Below are 22647 nucleotides of genomic sequence, written 5' to 3'. Positions count from 1 at the left end.
TTGCAAAACACGGATTCAAAATAAGGCTAAACATTGCAGTATTTTCTTAAAAATACAAACCTAAGGAGCTTTTCCCTGAGAGACTTGTAAAGAATTGATTCGGCAACAGTGAAATCCTCACATGCAGAATTGCGCATTTTCTGTATGAGAGTTAATATCGGTGCCCTGATCATCAGCCTTTGTCAACGTGTGAGCCAACAAAATTAATGGTACAGTGTTGAAATGCTGAGTGAAAATTGGTGATAGCTAATAGCTTTTCACTGGTCGTACGCTTCTGGCAACAGAGAGTACCAAATAAATCACATCCCAACTCATGACACACAAGCTGCATTGTAAAGCAAGTCTACTCCAGACATCAAATCTGGTCAATAGGTGGTGCTTCACCACATTTTATATGGCAACCACTGTGAAGAACCTATCATTTGTGACTCACCTGTCACAAGGTTTTGGTGTGCCCATATATATGAGTGTACAAGAAAGCTGACAAAAAAATGTGCCATTGCCTAACCCTAATGTGTCTAACCCTAACCCATATCCGCTGGTGACGATGTGCTTACAAAAGTTGGTCTTTTCACTGCCTTTTCAGCCTGGGTTTTAAATTAATAACAAAAAAATGGGTTCTGTTCATTTTACATGGCCATGTTGTCTGTTTCGTTTGGTATGCAGGAATACCTGGGAGTGACTACATCAATGCAAACTACATTGATGGCTACCGGAAGCAAAATGCCTACATTGCCACTCAAGGTGCCCTTCCTGAAACATTTGGTGAATTTTGGAGAATGATCTGGGAACAGAGGAGTTCGATAATTGTCATGATGACAAAACTGGAGGAAAGATCCCGGGTAAGTATCGATGGGATGACCATGTTTGACTTGTAAAGTTGGCTATGTCTGACTTCTGTTATTACATTTGTCGGTCATTATTATATTGTGAATTGTGCTGTGAGAACTACTTGAAGGCAACAATACAGATTATTTTAAACAATAATTACTACTCCCATTCATGATTCATGCATCTGCTCTTGCCTTTATCTTAATCTTTGAACCTCCAAGCAGCTTCAGCAGATTCTTAATACCTCAACAGTAACTGAGAATCTACAGCTGGAAAATGAACCAAGTCTGAATCAAATCCACCTTTTAAATGAAGGATATGCTTGATGCTGTGTTGACAGGGTTAACTTGAAATGAAATGGCTCAAAATGTCTTTACCTCACTGCCTCCACCAAGGAGGTTATGTTTCAGGACTGAGGCGCTCTCTGAGGGCTTCAGGTGTTTGGTTTTTTTTTTTTTTTTGGTTTCTTTGTTTTTCTCTGTTCAACTATTTTATATCGGTTGTATTATTATTATTATTATTGTATTGGTCATTTCATTAGAATCAATGCAGTTGGAAGGACGTCATAATGCAACTCAGATCTCCTATTCAACATGTAATTTGAGAGGGAAATAAATCCAATGCTGATGTTTCCGACTTTGTCAATGATGTCCCTTGACATACTTCCACAGACTATACACACAGGTTGGATTAAAACAGTGAAGAACAATTCCATGATGGAATTCTAAGCACCAAAGTTGAATGGAAGAGACCTCCCCAATGATGACAATGATGATTATGATTAGAGTTTTACAGTATGTGTGAGGAAGCTTACAGAGTGGAACCGAAGTAATAAAATTACCCAATAAATTAATAAATTAGAGTTTAACTGTTTTAAATCATGGTTACGCAGACAGTAAGGAGGACTGAGGGCGTAACTGAACTAGGAGTAGAACACGAGAACTAAGTCAAGAAACAGAATTTGAAAATAGAGACAAACAGGAGGTTCAGGAGCAAGTAAGAAGCAAAACAAAAACTGAAGTACACGGCAGACAGCACTCGCTTTGAGTACACGGATATAAAATACACACAATTACGCACGCAGTACAATTGTTGCGGGTGTCCAACTCACACACAGCTGAACAGAATGAACAAGGAAAGAAACAGAAAAGGCATGACAGAGAACTGCACGCAGATCAATGTTACAAACGCTCATGCACCAAGAAAACAAAGTGATAAAAATAGTAGGAGCATTTAACTTAAGGCACACGGCACTGGAAGGTAAGGCAGCCTTATTGGAGACTGGTTCCATGTGTGAGCCATTAACGGTGAACCTCATGGTGACAGAGGTATCACAGGAAGACACATGACAAAATAGAGCCAAGGTAACGTAAAATAACAATATGTGTATTATATGTGTATATTTCAAGATAGGCTGGTATCTACTAACTAAAGTCACGGAGCAACATTAGAAGCTGGAAAGGGCAAAAAGAACATATTCAATACAATCTAATTCATTCCGAAAAATGACTGTCCTCACTACAAATGACAATATGCTACAATGTCCAGGAATGGAATCTGTCTTTCTTTGAATTAATGTTATGCTTTTTTTTATGATTCAGTGCTTGTCTGAAAATTTCAAAATTTCAAAGTTCAATGCTTCTTGATGAAACTGGGCATGCACACAAACCCTGCTTGGAACTGTAAAGTCTGTTTCTATTAAGAACTTTCTCTTGCCAAACTGCTGACTAACATATTGCTCATCTGCCTGCAGGTGAAGTGCGACCAGTATTGGCCGACAAGAGGCACAGAGACGTACGGCCTCATCCAAGTGACATTACTGGATACAGTAGAGCTGGCTACATACTGTGTCCGAACCTTTGCACTTTATAAAGTAAGACAATTACATTTCCATGATCATTTCATCACAATGAAAGTCAATTTGCCTCTGAGCTTCATAACTGAACCGTTGCTCTTTTAGAATGGTTCCAGCGAGAAAAGAGAAGTAAGGCAGTTTCAGTTCACAGCCTGGCCTGACCACGGGGTACCAGAGCACCCCACACCATTCCTCGCATTTCTGCGACGGGTGAAAGCATGCAATCCTCCGGATGCCGGGCCCATGGTGGTACACTGCAGGTAAGAGGCACAGTAACATGGTTCCACTCTGTGCCGACAACCAAAATATCCTGAAGCATGAAATTGATTTCTCCTCTCTGCATTTGCTGTAATGAATATATGAATACATTTCACTAGCAGCTATATTTCCAGGGATATTTAGAGTTCATATTGGATTCTTTTATTGAGAAACCAATTTCAATTGTGGACTAAGGCAGGAGACTTGACAGGAAGTAAACTGTGGCTTAAATGTATCGGCCCACTAAACTCCATAGATGACACTTTTTGAAGGTGGTTTGAACATCATGGCACAATGGGCTCCAGTGTCATTGCCCCCAGCAAGCATCTCCTTCTACACATTGGTGTGCTGCTCTTCCTATTGCACCACAAGCATGTCACACATCAGCATCAGCAGTCCCCAAGTCTACATCTCAGCCCTTGGGTTAAGGTTATACAAACAATTCTAGTTTGCATCCTCCCCTGACTGATGCAAACTAAAACAATGTCTGCTCACCACCTGTGTTTTGTACTTTCCATTTAGCCTGCCTGGGCCTTTATGTGCTTGTGGTTGTGAAGTATCCAAGTGAAGTTTGCAAACATTGCGTTAATTGTGAATGCATTTACTTGCTCCATTGGCGGTGACATATATTTCTATGTTACCACCTGAAGAAGACTTTTCGCTCCTATCATATTTCTTTGCCTCATTTATTACATAAATGTAATGTCTGGATTTAATTATGTATCTATGCATTTATTTTCAGTAGAAAACATAACATGTATCACATTTCAGTGGAATGATAACCCTGATAACCTGTCTCCACTTTACGTGATGGAGCACATTTGAAAAGGTTTTCTTCTTAATGAATGTATTCTTATGACTATTTTTGATTCAGCATGAAAACAATAGTGCGTCTAAATCAATGTTTTAAAGGAGCCCTGTTTTCCATACTTAAAGGTGGTTAACTCTCTCGCCAGTCATTTCTACTTCTACTGTGTGTCACTAGATATTTAAAAAGGTGGACGACACATTTTATTGACTCAGCTCTGTGAAGCATTATCCTGCTCAATTTTGCATGTATTCATCAGAAAGTCTGGGTGAAGGATGACAACCTCGCTGACAGCAAGACATTTGGTGACAATCCCAATGTAATTGGATTCACAACTGCTTGTGCTTTATCTACACCAGGCTCATTTCTGCCGTCTTTTACTCCTTCTTGCTCATCCCCTATTTCCCAAACTTCTTGAAAGCATATTAGTCTGACACTTAATGCGTGGTGATGAGCAAAGCAGCTAGTCTTGACTGGCTGAAAAGGCAGTGTCAAGTGTCAAGTCATTAGTGCAGTCAGCTGCCAACTCTCCTTGGATTGCAGATATGACGGCTTCTGTCCCTTCACAGGATGATAAAAAAACAAATGTCCTTCTGCACTTGCATTCTGGAGGAAAGCACATTCCCCATATCAACCTTAGAACTTCAGAGCTGGATGATAACTCACAGCGTTTTCTCATCCCGCCTGCCTCCCGCATTCTTCATATTACCCTGTCGGTGAGAGCAGCGTGCTCTCACTGACTTGCCTGCAAGTCATCAGTCCCCTACATACAGGTCTGAGCACAGCTTTTTCTTTATTTTTGTAGATGGAAAACAGCTAGGGAGAGAAGGAAATCTGTCTTTTTGCTTTTTTTTGCAAATTTTTGAATGCAAACAGCAGTTTCATCCTCATCTGTCCTTCTGTCTAAGTTTCTCTTCTTAAACTGTAATCCCCACCTTATAAGTTATTTTCCAATGGGCTCCATAAATCAGAATACATCTGTTGTTTGTTTGACCCCTTGAAACCAGATGTATTTTATTTTTTATTGAAGTTTTCTTTGTGAGACAAAATATTTTTTAATCAGTCAAAAACAGTCAAAAATGCAGGGAATTAATAGAGGCAGAGAAAAACCTTCTTGTTTTCCACATTCGTGTTTTTATAAAACAAAAGTAAATCTTGGATTTCACCAGCATCCTGATAACACTGCATGACAGTGGAAAGCGGGTTTTGCCACTCAGAAGTTATTGTTAAGACAAAGGTATAAGTCCTGTCATTTTTGTCCATGGTGTTCTCTGGGCTCAGCAGCCTCTATTGTCCCAAAGGCAGCAAATCCCTCTGCACAGTGTGATTGTCACTCGTGAGAAATAGCATGTCTGCTGCGGTCTACTGCCCGAGTTAACAGAGCTCTATTATCCTCAAGAAGAAGCTGGACTTGGTCCTTGTAGACAATGCCAATGTGGTATGAGGAACCAGCTCTTAACATACTTACATTCATACGTACAACTGAATGGTTATGTGTTCTGAAGGTGACCCATTTCACCTGAAGTCTACCACTGGTTCCTTGATCCTGCTTCTATTGACTTGTAGCACATTTTACTGGTGAATCTTGCCAGACAACCTGATCTGTGATGTCAACAGCTAATACCAAGTGCCAGTATCACTTATGTGTAAAATGTTCCGCTGCCTTTTTGACACCTCTTATGTCATTCAGGTTACGCAGAACAATTTTATGCAATTAATTGAGGCAATATGCATTTCAGGATGCCCCGCACATTAGCTGGCACTCCAAAACCAGTGTGCGAGCCTCAGCATTTGTTGGAGGGGCTCTTGTCAGTAGTGTGAGATGGAAGTGAAGCACCATGGCTATGTGACAGATGTTGATAGTTAGATGGTGCAGGTGAGGTCAAACTGGCTAAGCAAGTTTTTAAGTCTGGGATGAGATTAAATATTCCTCTGGATTTCAAGTGTCATAGATAAAACTGCATTTTAGAGAGTAAAATGTGCAATGTGGAGTTTTGTGCCTCCATGGGGTGTTTCCTCCTGCGTCTCATGGTGCCAGTAGCATGTTGGATTAATGAGCCCTTGTCTTCCAGCATGTTTTGCAACACTTGTTGCATGTATTTTTTAAGTAAAAAAAAATCTCACAAATAATTACAATCTAAAATAAACAGCTGTCGTTGCCTCATTCATGGATTAAGTGGTCGCCATATAGACAGCGTCCTTGACTTGGATTCTGTAATTTAATGGGATTTTCTCTTCTTTCTTTCCCTTCAGTGCTGGGGTGGGGCGCACTGGTTGTTTTATTGTAATTGATGCCATGATGGAACGCATCAAACATGAGAAGACAGTGGACATCTACGGCCATGTAACGCTCATGCGTGCTCAGCGTAACTACATGGTGCAAACAGAGGATCAGTATACCTTCACTCATGATGCACTACAGGAAGCTGTCAACTGCGGCACCACAGAAGTACCCGCCCGAAACCTCTATGCCTATATCCAGAAACTGACGCAGATAGAAGGTGGAGAGAATGTCACAGGCATGGAATTGGAGTTCAAGGTGAGTCCTCGAAGTGAGCGCAGTCTGCTGGGCTTTGACCATGATATGAAATCCTGTCACTCACCACTTCAGGGGGGTGATGGCGACTTCATTTGTGGATGAAGTATTCATTCGAAGGTTCTCTAGTCAGCATAGCAGGCTAGAAATGTCACGGTTAAATGGTAAGAACAACATTACTTTTGACCACGATTAGAGGTCTATAAAGACAGAAAGAAGTGGCAACATGGAAAAAATAGAGGCTCACAGTTTCCTCCATGCAAAGCTGAGAGTGCAGTTCCAAGATGGTACAGAGGAAATGTTGCAAACCCCAGAAGAGCCACATCATGCCCAGTGCCAAAAGAAGATTTAGAGTGAGGAGTCCTGCTTGAAAGGTACAAGCACAAAAACCTTCAGCAGTCGTGAAGGATGACAGAGTCAAACGGAATAATGTATTCTTAGAAATAATCAGCATTCATGCTGTTATTGTATCTAACAATCCTCAACAAGTTCCCTTGTGGGAGCCTGGAAATCAAAGTGGACTGAAACACTGAAATATAAAAATCTGTCTGAGAAAATAAAATAAATAAAAACGGAGAACGCAGAATTTGCAAAAATTGTTCTTCTATCTGCACCATTTTGATCCTGCAGATCACGATGAGTTGGAACACTTATTTTTGGATGTGCGATGTCACTGAAAACTTCTTTTTCTTCTTTTCCTTCTTCTAATTGCTAAAGTTTTACCTGACAACAAAACATCAGTCTGGAATCTCTTGTCTGTGGTGAAAACTGATTTGTCTGGAAAATCAAAACTACAATAATCATGCAAAACAGAAGTGATAAAATCAAAAGTTATTTAAAGAACATAAATTATTATATCATGATAAATTTTGTCAGACTGCGCACCCCCTTCTGGAGACATTTGAAACAAATACATTTTCTGAAATTTGTTTCTGCTACTAGCATGGCAAAATAACAACCAAGTGTCAGTAGCTACAGTTTTTCACAAATTATTAGGGATTTTCTGTAGGACTTTAAGCACAAGCCTCAGGATTTTTCCAGTGAAGCAAGTGTGCCGTGGCAAAAAAAAAAAAAGTTGGGAAAAAAAACTGCTCTAAATTTGCTCTTTCTACTCCTCAATGCAGCGTTTAGCAAACACTAAAGCCCACACATCACGATTCATCAGTGCCAACCTTCCCTGCAACAAGTTCAAGAACCGCCTTGTCAACATAATGCCATATGAATCCACAAGAGTTTGTCTTCAGCCAATCCGTGGAGTTGAAGGCTCAGACTACATCAATGCCAGTTTCATAGATGGCTATAGGTGAGTTGCTCGGGTTTCAGGACACCTAAAAATGCCTTTGCCCTGTGAAGATGCATTTTTTTTTTGTTTTCAAATGTTCCATTTTTGTTTGGGATACCTCAGAAATAGTGAAGCTGGTCAATGATATAATGGTGCAAAGGTGACACAAGCATGGGATTTGATGCATGTGTTCTTCAAACACCACTTCCTTTAAAAAAAAAATCAGGGTTATGGCCTCCATTTAAAGAAATCATTCCATTTTTTTGTTTGTTTTGAACTCGTAACATATTGTTTCACTCTGTATTTTCTGAAGCTTAATTTACATTGGGTGTCAGCAAGAGAGTCTTAATCTCTTGCAGACATAAATCACTGACGCACATTGGAGGCAAAACAATACTGTTTTATTGGTGACAAATGTTCACTCAGCATATATTCTAATGGTGTCTTTCTGGGGCATCGGTTACAGGCAACAGAAGGCCTACATCGCCACACAGGGCCCACTGGCAGAAACTACTGAGGACTTCTGGAGAATGCTTTGGGAGCACAACTCCACCATTGTTGTCATGCTCACCAAGCTCAGAGAAATGGGCAGGGTAATATAAACTATTTTTGCATATATTGAACATTTGGTCCGCCATTTTGGACTGAAATGTGTTTGCATCAAATTTTGCCTCATCAATCCTTGAATTTCAATGAGCCTGATTAATGAGAACTACATTTCGTCTGTACCTATTCCACATTATTTTTTACTTGTTTACATGAAAAGGATAAATAAAGAATGAAGAAAAAGCTACTGATCACAATAGTCTGATGTAGAAAGCTAATACAGTTGCATATTGAAGTCAATGTTTCCTAATAAACATTCTGAATTGTTAATTGTGCAGACTGTCTTTGCTTCTTATGGCGTAACAGTGTTGACTTGCGGTGACATCTTTTTTGTGCTTGTAGGAAAAATGCCACCAATACTGGCCAGCAGAAAGGTCAGCCAGATACCAGTACTTTGTGGTGGACCCCATGGCTGAGTACAACATGCCGCAGTACATCTTACGAGAGTTTAAAGTAACTGATGCGCGGGTAAGCTCAATAATGAGTAATGATTTAGTGGATTCATAAATACTTCAGCATAACTAAATGAGTGATAAACAAGTGTCTCAAACCACTTTCACACTGGAATCATTTTATTCTAAGACCCGTACTCCACACTTACTTGACATTCTCATTTAATCTGGGAGATTTTTCTACTAATGCCTAATCCTCTACTAAGGAAAAAAAAAAAAGGTTCCTAAAGTGCCGATCGATTTTTGGATTGGAATTTTTCTATGAATTGTAGTGAATGATTACTTTACCTTTTGCCAAATGTATTTATAATAGACAAAACTAATCTCCTCCCTCCTTCCAGGATGGACAGTCTCGGACAGTCCGGCAGTTCCAGTTCACGGATTGGCCAGAGCAAGGAGTGCCAAAGTCTGGAGAGGGTTTCATCGACTTTATTGGTCAAGTTCATAAAACGAAAGAGCAGTTTGGCCAAGATGGACCTATCTCAGTCCACTGTAGGTGAGTCTGACCTATGACTGAAGCAGCTGATAGTAGCGGGAGACTGTGGCTGAAAAAACAAGTAGGTGTTGATGGGTTAAATCCTGTTGAGGCTCTTGGTGCTGCCATAAAGAGTCACCAACAAGGATGTGGAGCCATCCATAAATACATTTTTTTAAGAAATCACAAAGCATCCACAAAATCGGTTCTGTTGAATTAGAATGGAAACAAGTGGAAAATTGCATTACATTTCACAGCAGTGAACCAACTGCGATACCCATGCGCATAAACATAAATAAACAGCAACATATCGTCAAAGCAATGAAGTAGGACCAAGCATTGTCCGCCACGACAGTATTGAGTGGGATGTTAAACCCAGTCTATTTTTTTCTTTTCCATTTAGGAACAAAGAAGTAGAATTCTAACCAAAATATATCCAAATACACGTGCAATAAAATATCACATATATGTGGTATTTTTTTAACTACTCCACTTCTGTCTCTCTGATGGCAATTGCTTCAGTTTTTCTTGTTCACTTTCTAGGGAAGCGTTGCTTCTCGCCAGTTCTTTTGCTTGTTTGCTTTTCTAATTTGATGTCCATGTCACTTTACTTTGACTCGTTGTCATTTAGGTGGAGAAAGAGAGTGAAATAGATGTCAAATTTCTTCAATGAAACCATTAGACGATGAATGTGATTGTGATTGTTATTCTTTGGCAGCGCGGGAGTAGGGAGAACAGGAGTTTTCATCACACTCAGCATCGTCTTGGAGAGAATGAGATATGAAGGCGTTGTAGACATCTTTCAGACGGTAAAAATGTTGCGGACGCAAAGACCGGCAATGGTACAGACTGAGGTGAGTGTTTATACATATAGCTTGTGTACATATATCAGAGGTGGGAGTAACTCATGCAAGTCCTAAGTCTCAGCAAGTTCAGTCATTCATTTCAAGTGTCAAATTGAGTCAAGTCATTGCCCTCATCAAGCAAGTCACAAGTCAAGTCATTAAATAACGACAAGCTGGAAGACAGCCGTCTTAAAGTGCTGAATTTGTATTAACCAGAAATATTTCACTGGTGCAACCCCCTGAGTTAAGCTGTCATTGAGTTCGATCATCTCGCGAAGCCTCCTCTCAAACTTATGAGATTAGGCTTCTATAACAAGCCTCCTTCTATAGAAGGAGGCTTCTATAACAAGATGTTAAATATGTTATTCTACATTCCATAGCCCTGAGGCGGCAGTCCGCAGTTAGCCAACTCTCTTCTCACAAACTCTGAATATAAATATAGATATAGCAGCAGTCACCAATGATCTGCTGCACCAATGATCACCAAAAATCATAATGCATTTTAGTAAATGTGCTGTTATGTTAAGCAGAATTTACAGGTAAAACGTCAACATGTCTGAAACTTAATATCCCTAAATTTTTTGGATGCCGATCTACCAATCGAGTTTATCACAATCCTCTGCTACATGCTCCAGCAAACATTGTCGCGATTCAGGAATTTGAGAAAACAAGTTCTTTATTCAAGGGCAGATAGACGTGCAGCTGACCACGTAAACCATAACTGATCTAAGTATCCAACTGGCCATAGTAGTCCGATCAGTTCGGGCGTCCACTGATGATGACATTGGATTATATATGGTCATGTGCTGGTAACACTAACCAACAGAGCAACAGAACTTTAGGCCAAAGACTCAAAGATGATATACTGATAAGACTGTTTTGCTGAATGACCAGACCTTTTAACATTACACTGTATGGCACCCTGGTAGCACATTATTAAATGGAGTATATGCTTTTTTTTTTTACTTATAGCACTAAATGATGAAGGAGCATGTTGCATCATACATTAGACAACATTTTGGATCAGACCATGGTTTTTTCCAGGAAAACAATGTAAAACACATTTCAGAATGGGAAAGAAGAAGTCGTGTCATGAACAGAAGCTTGCCACAGACGGGCTCCTCAAGTCACCTATTCCTGACTTTTTACTGAGTGGAGGGATGACGTGTGGAGCCCGAATCACACTCACTTTTGTTGTCTCAAAACACAACAAAGTTGGTGTGAGACCAGCTTTCACTAGTCACTCTGGGCTTTGTGTATGAAGAGAAAGTGCCACCTTCAGTTCACACCTTGTAGTGTAATGAGTAGGTGGGGTTTACATTATTCATTATTCAGGCACTCCCTCAAGAATTCTTACAGATTCTGAGACTCCAGAAGAATTCTATCCTTCTAAAGTAACGGTAGCGACATCAGTGACCCCTCGTCACAGATACTGTAACTTTCCCGGATCTTGTAGTGACAGACCTAATTGGATGAGCCATTACGTAGGACAAAGTGCTTATCATAGTGCACCACTGATGCGTTCACAAAACGTAGGAAACCCACCTTTCAGTGTGGAGTTGGAACACAGTTGCAGAGGATTGCAGTACTCGATCATAATATAAGTGCATATGCAAAGCCGGAATAAGTTGTGAACGGACCACAGTAAACTCTTCCAACACTCCAAATCTCTTAGGTTATTCTCAACCTTCCTTCAGAAACGGCCGAACCACAGAATTTCTCTGCTTAAACCTGTTAAACCAGACACACTCAAGGTTGTACAAGAGTACAACATGCAGGAGGCTCAACGTCTATGTCTGTGTATTTTGAACAGGAGGAAATACAGCAGCCTGCTAGTTTGCTTGTAGTCATGTCAAAATCATTTCTTACTCCTAACATGCAGTTTCTTCTCGCAGGATCAATACCAGTTCTGTTACAGAGCTGGTCTGGAGTACCTGGGAAGCTTTGATCACTATGCAACGTAAAATTCTGGCGTGGAAGTAAGCAGAAGTGGTGGGCTGTTTGGATGGAAAACCCAGTGCGCCTCTCTACTGAGCCATAAATTACTGCTTGAGAAAGGACTCATCCCAGACATGTTCATAAGTGTTGAATGTGTGACATACGTTGTCCAAAAAATATAAAAAATAATAAGAATATAATTCCCAGAGGACCAACTATTTCCTGACCCTGAAAAAGAACTTGACGGAGGGCAGTTGAATCTGGACTGTTGCAGCATCTCTGGTGCTTCGAGTATTCTCTCGATTAACTCAGTGAAACCAACACAAAACGTCCATGACAGCATTCGAGATGCAACCGTGATTATGAGCCATTACCAGTGGCAGTGGCATTGGAGGCACAGGATGACGACAGAGTGGCATGAGGGACATGATGCACAATGTAACAACTCCATCAGATCCTCAACCACAGTTAAAAAATATAATGCTGCTGGGTCCAGGTCAGCAGTATGGACTACTTATAGTAATAAGGAATAAAGAACCATTTCTCTCACTGATCTTCATCAAATTATGGAAACAGGGACAGTAAATATATTTAAAAACTGAAATATTAATTTAGTTTTTTCGTACTTTGTTAAATAGCTGTTTTTTTATCTTGTGACTCTTTTTTTTTTTTATAAATCACTTGTGTTGTAAGTGATTAAAAACAAACTTTTTTTGTGTTATCGTCAATTTCGTCTGATATATATATATTTTTTTAATCGTAATTTCCCCCCATCTTCTGTTACATGTCGAAATAGAAAATTTGAATTCTATATAGAAATTATATTTTAACTTTTGCAACTATTTTCAATCAATCTCCCACTCACTACTGGGGGTTGTGGAATCAACAGGAATGAGTAAAGTATGAAGGTGCTGCTACCGATTATATCAGTTCTTCCGTGTCAGAATGATGAGTTGGTTAATATATGGTATATATATTTATATATATTGTGGTGGGACTACGAACTGCGAACTATGATTAATTAATAACAACATTATTAACCTTAATTAATTACAATTAAAAAATAATTTAACGTATTTTAATTTCATTTAACAGTTTGCTCTCCAGACAACACAGAACCTTTGTCAGTGCATGTTTCTGGTCCACTGATCACAGTGATGCACAAGACACGTCACTGCTAGGATGATAACAACAACAAACATGGAGGAATCCCTGAAGAAAAGCAAACAAAAGCAGTCTGTTTGCTTTTGTTCAGGGATGTTTTTCACTACACAATGGCCAGGGTTTCCACTACTCTGAATGTACTTGAAATTCTTATAAAATTCAAATTCTTATACAAATATTTTCAAGACATTAGAGCTTTAGTTTATATAGCCACCATTGTGATTTATCGTACAATATTGTGCTTATACCATTAAACTGCGATTATTATTAAATCTTTTTTTAATCGAATCCCACCCCTAAAATATATATATATATATATATATATATATATATATATATATCTATATACCCACACTCACATTGATCTTTGTGTCAACAGAATTCAGAACTCTACATACTATAACATGGAAAGTGTGCTGTGGGGAAATGAATTGATTCTTCACTGGAATGCACATCAGTTGGACAAACTTGTATTCTGAATCTGTGTCTCTTCTTGTGCAATAAATAAGTTTTTAGATAGTGGGTTTTATTATGTGGATGTGTGTTCACTCCCATGGTTGTCATTTCTCCTTTGGGGAAATGGTGCAATGCTGTGAACAGGAGGTCTCACAGTTGCACTCAGTGCTATTCATGATTGAAGAAAGTATAAAGACATCACTGTTCTGTGGTTGTTTTCTCTTCATTTCACATTTAGAGTGCCTTATATTTCTGCCTGTTTTTATAATGTTCATTTGATGTATTCAAATGTTGAAGCAGTTGGTGAAAACTTTTCCATTTCACATTTACCTTAACACATGATGAGATCATATATGCAAATAACACAATTTTTCAAACTCTTGTATTTCATTTTCAGTGGCCTTATTGTGGCTGAGGACGCTAGAATCAACCCATTGCATCAAAGGCTATGCTCATTTGTAATGAGAAACCGTACATACCATTCATGAGCTTCTTCACTGATTCTGATTTTACTATACAGTGGACCATAATTGAGATTCCAATAAATCCATGCTTCATTAGCCTTGAATTCCAGATAACGTCACTATGGACAAATTGCAAAAACCCAAACCAAAAGGAATAAAAAAAGAGAAAGAAAAATGATCAGACACTCTTGACATCAGCGGTGTGTCCAACAGGTATGATGATCTGCTTCTGTGACGTTTCAGTCTTTGTGTCTCCTCGGTGGCTTTGTTGGATGTGCATTCCAGGGGTTTTCTTTCCCTTAAACTCGTGAATGCTGGTCTCTACTCTTACAGATATGTCCACTTTTATGTCTAGAATCACATTAGCATAGAAAATATGCCTTGTTGTTATTATTATTGTTGTTATTTTATATATATTTTTTATTTTTATTTTTATTTTGAAAGTGAACACATGGCAACTTATAGAGGCACATGGAAAATGCTACATGTCTTCTTCGACTTAGATCTAGGGTTTGGAGACACCACAATGGTCACACGTGTCATGGCACATCTTCATCCGGCTAAAAACTTTCCACACTGCTTTTAAGAGATGATTTGAAAGCATTAGGGATGACAATGAGCAACAACAAGTTGAAGGCTCAATTATTACATATCCTTCAATAATAATACTTGTTTGTGTGCAGCAATATTTGTTTGAATAATTAATGTGTACTGTAGCACAAAAATGAGCTGAGGTATTTGGACAGCTGCAATTGACGCAAAAAGTGATTTGACTAAACTACACTTGTTGTCTGGCAGGTTACATATTCTTGTGTTGCAACATTCTCCATCAACTTGGAGCCAAGGGCAATTGCTAAATGCTAGGGTTAGCACCTCACATCACTGGGATTTGATACATATTTCAGAACTGTAATAAGAGTGTCTGTGAGACTACTATGGACATTTTCATAAAATGCCCACCTGATATACACATTCATGTTTTGCTTTAATTATGAAATAAAATTGATCTAATATTTATCTGAACTGTACCTCATCTTACAATTCTGTCCAACTTTACAACAGGATATTTACTTGTCTGCAAAGCTTTGCTCAACTTTGGTTGTCATTTCCAGGTACAAGGTGAATCATTGCGGGAGGGCTGTTGCCAGCCCGGTAGAAAGATTTGCACTTTCTCTGTCTTTGTACTATGCACTGCCCTATTGATTCTCAACCCAATAATCTATGACTTGAATTTATTCATAAAAGTATCCTTATTTGTTCAATCTCTGTGTATGTAAATAATAAAGAAAAAATATTCAAAAGCCCAAAAAAAAAAAAAAAAAAAAAGTGGCAAAAAAGAGCATCAGTTCCGGTGCCATGCCAAAAGCAGCAAATGATGTCCCCTATCATTTGCTCCTGTGGCTTCGCCATTCAAGCTTGGAGTGTCATTAACAGAAATAAACGTTGTGTTCTCTGCTCTCTATCTATCTATCGTCTGGATGCATAGACTGAAAAATAAATTACAAAATTGTAAAAGAAAAAAAGGCTTGTTAAAAGGATTACAATTACCTCTGATTAGTTCTTAGTGTAAAACAAATGTTTCTTTACCTGAATAAAAGAAGTGCTTTTTATTTTCTTACCTCGGTTCCATTGATGGCAAAAGTCGTCTGTATGAAAATTGGTTCTTTGCTGACAAAAGTTCCATTTGTTATAAATGAATTGTATTAAAAAATGTCAGTGTTTCATCTCAGTGTCACTTGCCACTTTTCTTTGACTAGAATAGGCTAAAAAAAAACTATTTCATAACCTGCTGCAAAAGTGAAAACAAAGTGGCAACTTATTTCAACTCCCTACTGTCATCACCATATTGAGGACATTGCTTTGTCGACAATGGAGAAGCACATCCGACTGGCCAAGGTGACCAAGATGCCAATGGAGCAGGATGTCCTTGAGGCGTGTGAAAGAAGAAGCCATCGATTGCTGGCTGAGTGGCAGAATATCAAGAGAGGCTTGTAATCTTGGAAGAAGTAGTGAAGGGAAGATTCCACCTGTGTCTGTGACTATGGAACAGGGATTCTGTTTCATCCAGACTTCCATCTGCAAAATGCAATAATTCAAATGAAATTAAATATGTGGGGCCTGGAATTTTTCAGTGACGGTTGGAAAAAGAACAAAAAAAGTGAAAGTTGAAGTCAATCCCTGCCACCTCAATAATCCTATCAGCGAAAGAAACAGGAACTGCTGTTTAATTCACAACCCTGTGGACAGCTTGTTATTGCAATCTACAATAGCACACATCTTTTCATATTCTGCTGCACCACCAAAAGAGCCACCAAAGTGCACAGAACACATTTCTGACCCCAGAGGACACAATGTCAATTATATTATGTATGGCTTGCCAGGGATTTCGTACCCTCATCAAAACAAATGACCCGTGCATCATAAAAGGACAAGGACAAGAGCACAAACAATTCCACTGGCACCAGAAGCATTCACATGACATCATCGCTAGGGTTTGATTGACTTATTTTTCGAATGCAGCCTGACACACTAAAGAATACACCAATTCAGCACTAAACCAGCAACCCCATTAATGCATTATTAAAGTCTCAGATACAAAAGATTAGGATTGGACGTGGATTCATGGATCAAATCCAAGTCAAAAAATACAATAAAATAAAAGAGTGAAGTAAAAGTATAGACGATGGAGGGTGCACTCTCCATCCATCCATCCATTCGCTTATTTGTTGCCGGGTCGCGGGGGCAGCAGCTTCAGCAGGTCACGCCAAACGCCCTTCTCCCGAGCGACATTCACTAGCTCCGGGGGATCACTCCCAGGCCAGCGTGGAGATATAATCTCTCCACCTGGTCCTGGGTCGACCCCTCGGTCTGCTCCCAGCAGGACGTGTCTGGAACACCTCCAAAGGGAGGCGTCCAGAGGGCATCCTGATGAGATGCCCGAACCACCTCGGCTGACTCCTCTCAATGTGGAGAAGCAGTGGCTCTACTCCGAGCCTCTCCCGAGTGACAGAACTTTTCACCCTATCTCTAAGGGAGACGCCTGCCACGCTTCGGAGAAAACCCATTTCAGCCGCTTGTATCCGGGACCATGTTCTCTCGGTCATGACCCAAATCTCATGACCGTAGGTAAGGGTCGGGACAAAGATTGATCGGTATAAAGAGAGCTTTGCCTTCTGGCTCAGCTTTCTCTTATGGACAACAGTGCGGCAAAGGGATTGCAATACCGCCCCTGCTGCCCCAATTCGCCGACCAATCTCCAAATCCCTAATCCCCTCACATGAGAACAACACCCCGAGATACTTAAACTACTCCACTTGAGGCAAGATTTCAGTCTCAACCTGGAGAGAGCAATCCATCCGTTTCCGGTTGAGAACCATGGTCTCGGACTTAGAGGTGCTGATCCTCATCCCAGCCACTTCACACTCTGATGCAAACCGATCCAGCGTGAGCTGTAGGTCACACGATGGTGAAGCCATCAGAACCAAATCATCTGCAAAGAGTAGAGACTGGATCTTCAGGCCACCAAACTGCAAACCCTCTTCACCAGAGCTGCGCCTCGAAATCGTGTCCATGTTGACCAAGAACAGGGGGACAAAGCACAACCCTGACGGAGACCAACCCTCACTGGGAATACATCGGACTTGCATCCAAGTATACGAACACAACTCCCGCTCCAAGAATACAGAGATTGAACGGCCCTCAGTAGAGAACCACTCACCCCATACTCCCGAAGCACCTCCCACAACCGACCCCAGGGCATCCGGTCATACGCCTTCTCCAAGTCTACAAAGCACATGTAGACGGATGGTCATACTCCCAGGAACCCTCGAGAACAGTTGCAAGAGTAAAGAGTTGGTCTCAAGTTCCACGGCCAGGACAGAACCCACATTGTTCCTCTTGCATCCGATGTTCGACTATCGATTGGACCCTCCTTTCCAGCACCTTAGAGTAGACCTTACCAGGGAGGCTGAGGAGTGTGATGCCTCTGTAATTTGCACACACCCTCTCGATAGTCAATTAAGTAAATGCATGCGGTATTGGCAGTTTCGCCTGTGTCCATTATGGAGTCACCCCTCAGAAAACTGCCCTGCAGTATATAACTGCTGAGTCATGCTTTCTGACGATGAGGTCACACTCCAAATGCTGCTGAAGTGATAAAGCACTTATTTCACTTAGTGAAGCAGTTGTCAGGCTAACAACCTCTGGTTGATCCCTCTGTACTCCAGTCCAATTCACTTAATGGGAATCCAACCACTGATTGATTTTTTTGCGCATATGTGGCATGTATCTGATTTTTTCATGTCAATGTGGACAGTACAATTCCGATTCTCTCAAATCCAACCCAGGCCTTTATACTATGTGGATATAAATCACATGTGTATCGAATGCGACTGCAGTCTGAACGACCCGGTTGCTTTTATCCAACCGACACATCACTAACAAGCAACAGAGCAGTAAAAGGGTTGGCTCTCACAAACGGACATAAAAGTTATGAATAAACAAGCAGTAACATCAGTGTGAATGTGTGTCAAAACAGCAGCGCTCAAGCGGTCCGCCGAGAAAATAAAAGCGCTGAGTATTTGAAGTGACTGATTGATTAGAGTGAGACGCATTTGATTGGAAATGTGAGCAACCTCACAAAAAAATCAGATTTCTTCAAAAAATCTGAATTGAGCATTAATCCCAACAGTATGAGTGCAGCCATACAGCGAGTGATTGTAATGCTGTATGACAAAATGAAGAAGACGACTTTTGACTTGAGACAAAATAAAATTAAATAAATGGTGCTCGACTTAAATACTTCTTTAAAAGATGTTTAAAAGACAGTCAGTTAAAACAGAGCTATGTCCAGACCCTGTGTCTGATCCTACAAACAACATCATCTGCGTAGGGAGATAAAATCACATTTCTTTGACTGGCCTTACCGCGCAATAGGTTCATGCAGTAAGCAATCTTGGCCCAGTCCGTCTGGAAATGGAACGGTTGAGAAATGAAGACTAGCGAACATTGCAGATTTTTTTTTTACAAAAGCCCGGCTTACCAAAATAAACCTCTGGTGCAGGGACGTTAGATTCGCGAATGCTGGTAATAGGATGTACCGGGACAGTTGCAGACATCGCAGCTGAACATTGTCAGCTCCAGCAGGTGAGGCCGACAAGCGCTCTGTTCTGCAGTTGTTCCAGGACACTCTGAGTCACCCTCTTGAGAGTCGCCATCCTCGTTCCCTGAACGCCTATAGCCTCCTGCAGACCAGTGTGGTGAAAATAGGAAAATAACCATCACGGACATCAGCGTCTGTGACGTGGATATTATAAGAATCACCTCGAAATTCCAGGCAACACCTGAGATAAAGTTCTCAGGAAACTATTAAGATAATTCATTATAGAAAATTAACTAATAAAATACGTAATCAATCTCTTCATCTGAAGTCACTACTTAATTGTCGTGATTTAATGTCCTGAACCAATCAGAGGCTCCTAGATTGATTATAATACATCCCAAAGTAACTCAGGTACAACCCAGGTAATTTTATTAAGTTTATTAAAGAAAAGCAGAACAGAACAGGAAAGAATATACGATGAGATGTAATGGAGATGATCCCTTCAATATCGCGGTGGCAAACATGAGTCAGCTGTGATGTAATGTCAAAGTTATCTCAGACACACTTATCAACCGGATGGGAAAGTTATGACTTCCTCGTCGAAATTGTCAACCTCAGATTACGAAGAACCCCAACACAGCAATCTGTGCACAGTGACAAACATCATCTTACTTTGTGGCGATGGAAGAAAGGGTGAGGAGGGATGACGAGATGCATTGATGAGGGGTGAGATCAATGAATGGACTGGAGATGTCGGAGGAGGCAAGCAGCTTTCGTTGGCAATGTTCTGGCTCTCAAACGGGACGCTCTGGCAGGGATGGAATCTCTGCGTCCAGGTGAAGGTGCCGTCTTTGGGGTCCTTCGAGGGTCCTTCGTTGCAGACAGGAAGTGACCGTTGCTGAACGAGTCTGCGTCACCAATGGAAAACGTAACTTTACTCAGTTCAGATGATCACCGGTCTGTAACAACCCGAGGAGCACGGTGACGTTCTGTGAACGGCAGGTTGTTGAGTCTGTGTTGCGTGCTCACTCACTGTTTGCTGGATGAAGCGGTGGTCACCAGCTCTCGGTCACACAGTGAAGCACTAATGCTGACAAGCTTTGTTCTCTCGGCTGCCCACGGGACAAGCGCCTCTATGTTTATTGATTTATTGATGATGATCGGCTCATTCATCCGGGCTGCACCCCACCCACTGGCGGGAAGCAGAAGTTTGTTTTGGGGCTTGAGGAATGTGATCCTAACTACACAGAGTTTTATTTGACAATAAAACATTCTCTGAGGTATAGATTTGGCCACAATCTGTCAAAATTCATTCATTGAAAACTTCCTCAATTTAAGATTTCAAACGAGACTAAACATGATGAAGCTAACGCACAAGGGAGAGTAACCACAAGATGAGAGTAACCACAATGAACCATTCACTTAAACTTTCAGAATCACATGTAAAAATGACATCTTGCTTGTGTGACTGCCTCGTGGGATAGGTTCTTGACCTGAACCTTTCTTTTTTTTTCAGAGAAACACACATTCCAACATATCCACATACAGATCTGACTCTTGTTTCTTCTGAGGCATGTGAGCCTGGGGTGACTCACAGGTCAGGCCTGCGAGGTCAGACTTGGGTTCATCATATTATCTCCTGGAACTGTCTTATTAGGTTCTCCAAATCACTGAAGTTGGATAGTGAGATCGTGAAGTCAGAGGGGCCGTTGTGGGTTTTGACGTTAACCATCCACAGGACTCTACTCCTGTATCTTTCAGGAAGGAATCATTACGCCGGCAATGACAGCTGTGTCCGAAACATGGCCAAATGCGTCTGTCATGACCGCTCTAGGAGTTAGACAGTGCTGAATCATTGCCAATGTGCAGAGGACTCGGAACAACAAGACTAGGTCTTAACAATGAGTTTTAATACAGCAAACACAATAAATAATACACAAACAGGAACAAAGAACCAAAGTAGTCAACACCAGAAGTGGAGTGAGGAAGACAAACACGTAAGGAAAGAGTCACAACCTGAAAACAGAAAAGCAGGCGAATTAAACTGAAACAAAAAACGTTTGGTGGTGGAATTATATAGACACACACACACAAGGAATAAAAATCTATCAAGAGAAAAACGAAAGGTCAGTTAGACAAAACACTCACATGAGCTCATAAATACAAACAGAAATCAAAGCGAGGAGAACAACTGAGGAGGTGGCAGAAAAAGAACAAGCACACATGCGGAATATAGAAATATTAACTCGAGCACGAGAGAGCAGGGGATCAAGAGAGTTTACCGTTGGAACGCAAAGTAACCACCTGTAACCAACTGGCTTCGCCGTGATGATATACAGCTCCACTGATTAGCTGAATCTGGGCTAGCCGTGTTGCTAAGGAAGCTGGGACACAAACAGGAAACCGAAACACACACAAAAAAACAGAAACATAAGACAGAGAAACGACAAAATAAAAGCACAAAAATGAACATAATTTCCCCCTGTAAAAACAGACTGTGGACTATCCAACATCTGTCAGACCCCACTAAGCACCCTAAAAAGAGCACACAAGCTGCCACTCAGTTCCAGCTTACTCTCAATCTGTACTCTGTCAATGGCTCCCTGTACACCAACTGCTGCACCTACAGCCAGCAGTCCGTGAAGCTGATCAAGTTTGCGGATGACACCACCATCATTTGATCTCATCTCAGATGGAGATGAGTTGGCTTACAGGAGGGAGGTGGAGCGGCTGGTGTCCTGGTGTTGTCCACAACAACCTGGAGCTGAATGCCTAGAAGACAGTGGAGATGATCATGGACCCTCTCACGTTGGTTGGTTGGTTGGCACAATTCCCATTGTGCACTCCTCCTGCTTCCTGGGTTCCACCATCACCAAGAACCTCAAATGGGAGCTGACCCTCAGGTCCCTCATCAAGAAGGGACAAGGGCAGACTGCAGCACATTGTGCGTTCTGCTGAGAAGGTGATCGGTTGCAGACTGCCACCTCATCGTGACCTGTATGTCTCCAGGACCCAGGGATGTGCAGGTCAGATCAGAACCGACCTTTGCCGCATAACATAACTTCGACTTCTTGTGGTCTGAGATAAACGCTCTAGTTCTGCGTCGGAGATAGATGACTGGATGGTCCCACCGCTGTCTTCGTAGGTAAATTTCATTTTCTTTTTCAAGAAACAGTCCATAAATAACTCAGAGCATCTATAAAACTTTGGTTGTAGGTTGAACTCAATTGAAATGCCAGTATGCACTTTTAGGTAGCAAACTTCCCATGATAACATAATAACAATAATTAATTAATAATAACAATAATTACATAAGAACAACAAATGGCTGGCAGAATGCTACAGGATTTAAATACACTAAAACGGTATTTAATGTCATGACTCCGCTTCCAGGCTCCGAGTCCTGGTTTTGCTTTTCTCCGTCTGTTCCTTTGGCACACGGCTGGAGCCGATTACCCCCAGATTACTGACTTCTAAAACACCTGGGCTCCAGCAACGGGCCCGAGATCGTTGTCTTTGTTTCCTGCCACTTCTCCTAGTCCCTGTGTGTTTCCACGTTCCCTTGCTTCGTTACTG

The 22647-nt window shown here is 40.9% G+C and overlaps 1 protein-coding gene across 44 annotated transcripts in view; it reads left to right on the top strand.

Annotated features, from left to right (window-relative positions):
* LOC128755624 (receptor-type tyrosine-protein phosphatase delta-like) overlaps positions 1 to 15694 on the top strand; it is a 330651-nt gene extending 314957 nt beyond the window's left edge. For all 44 annotated transcript variants that reach the window (XM_053859413.1, XM_053859410.1, XM_053859408.1 and 41 more), the window contains 10 exons: positions 667 to 842; positions 2585 to 2704; positions 2792 to 2946; positions 6006 to 6291; positions 7413 to 7591; positions 8037 to 8163; positions 8519 to 8644; positions 8970 to 9124; positions 9822 to 9957; positions 11844 to 15694. In XM_053859413.1, the coding sequence (XP_053715388.1) occupies positions 667 to 842; positions 2585 to 2704; positions 2792 to 2946; positions 6006 to 6291; positions 7413 to 7591; positions 8037 to 8163; positions 8519 to 8644; positions 8970 to 9124; positions 9822 to 9957; positions 11844 to 11912 (1529 nt within the window). In that variant the 3' untranslated portion in view covers positions 11913 to 15694. The remainder of the gene's footprint in view (positions 1 to 666; positions 843 to 2584; positions 2705 to 2791; positions 2947 to 6005; positions 6292 to 7412; positions 7592 to 8036; positions 8164 to 8518; positions 8645 to 8969; positions 9125 to 9821; positions 9958 to 11843) is intronic.
* Positions 15695 to 22647: the final 6953 nt, after the last annotated feature.

This window comes from Synchiropus splendidus, chromosome 3 (assembly GCF_027744825.2).
Source record: "Synchiropus splendidus isolate RoL2022-P1 chromosome 3, RoL_Sspl_1.0, whole genome shotgun sequence".
Lineage (NCBI taxonomy): Eukaryota > Metazoa > Chordata > Actinopteri > Syngnathiformes > Callionymidae > Synchiropus > Synchiropus splendidus.
Note: the sequence above shows the minus strand (reverse complement) of the source record. Positions and strands in the feature narration are given on the sequence as shown.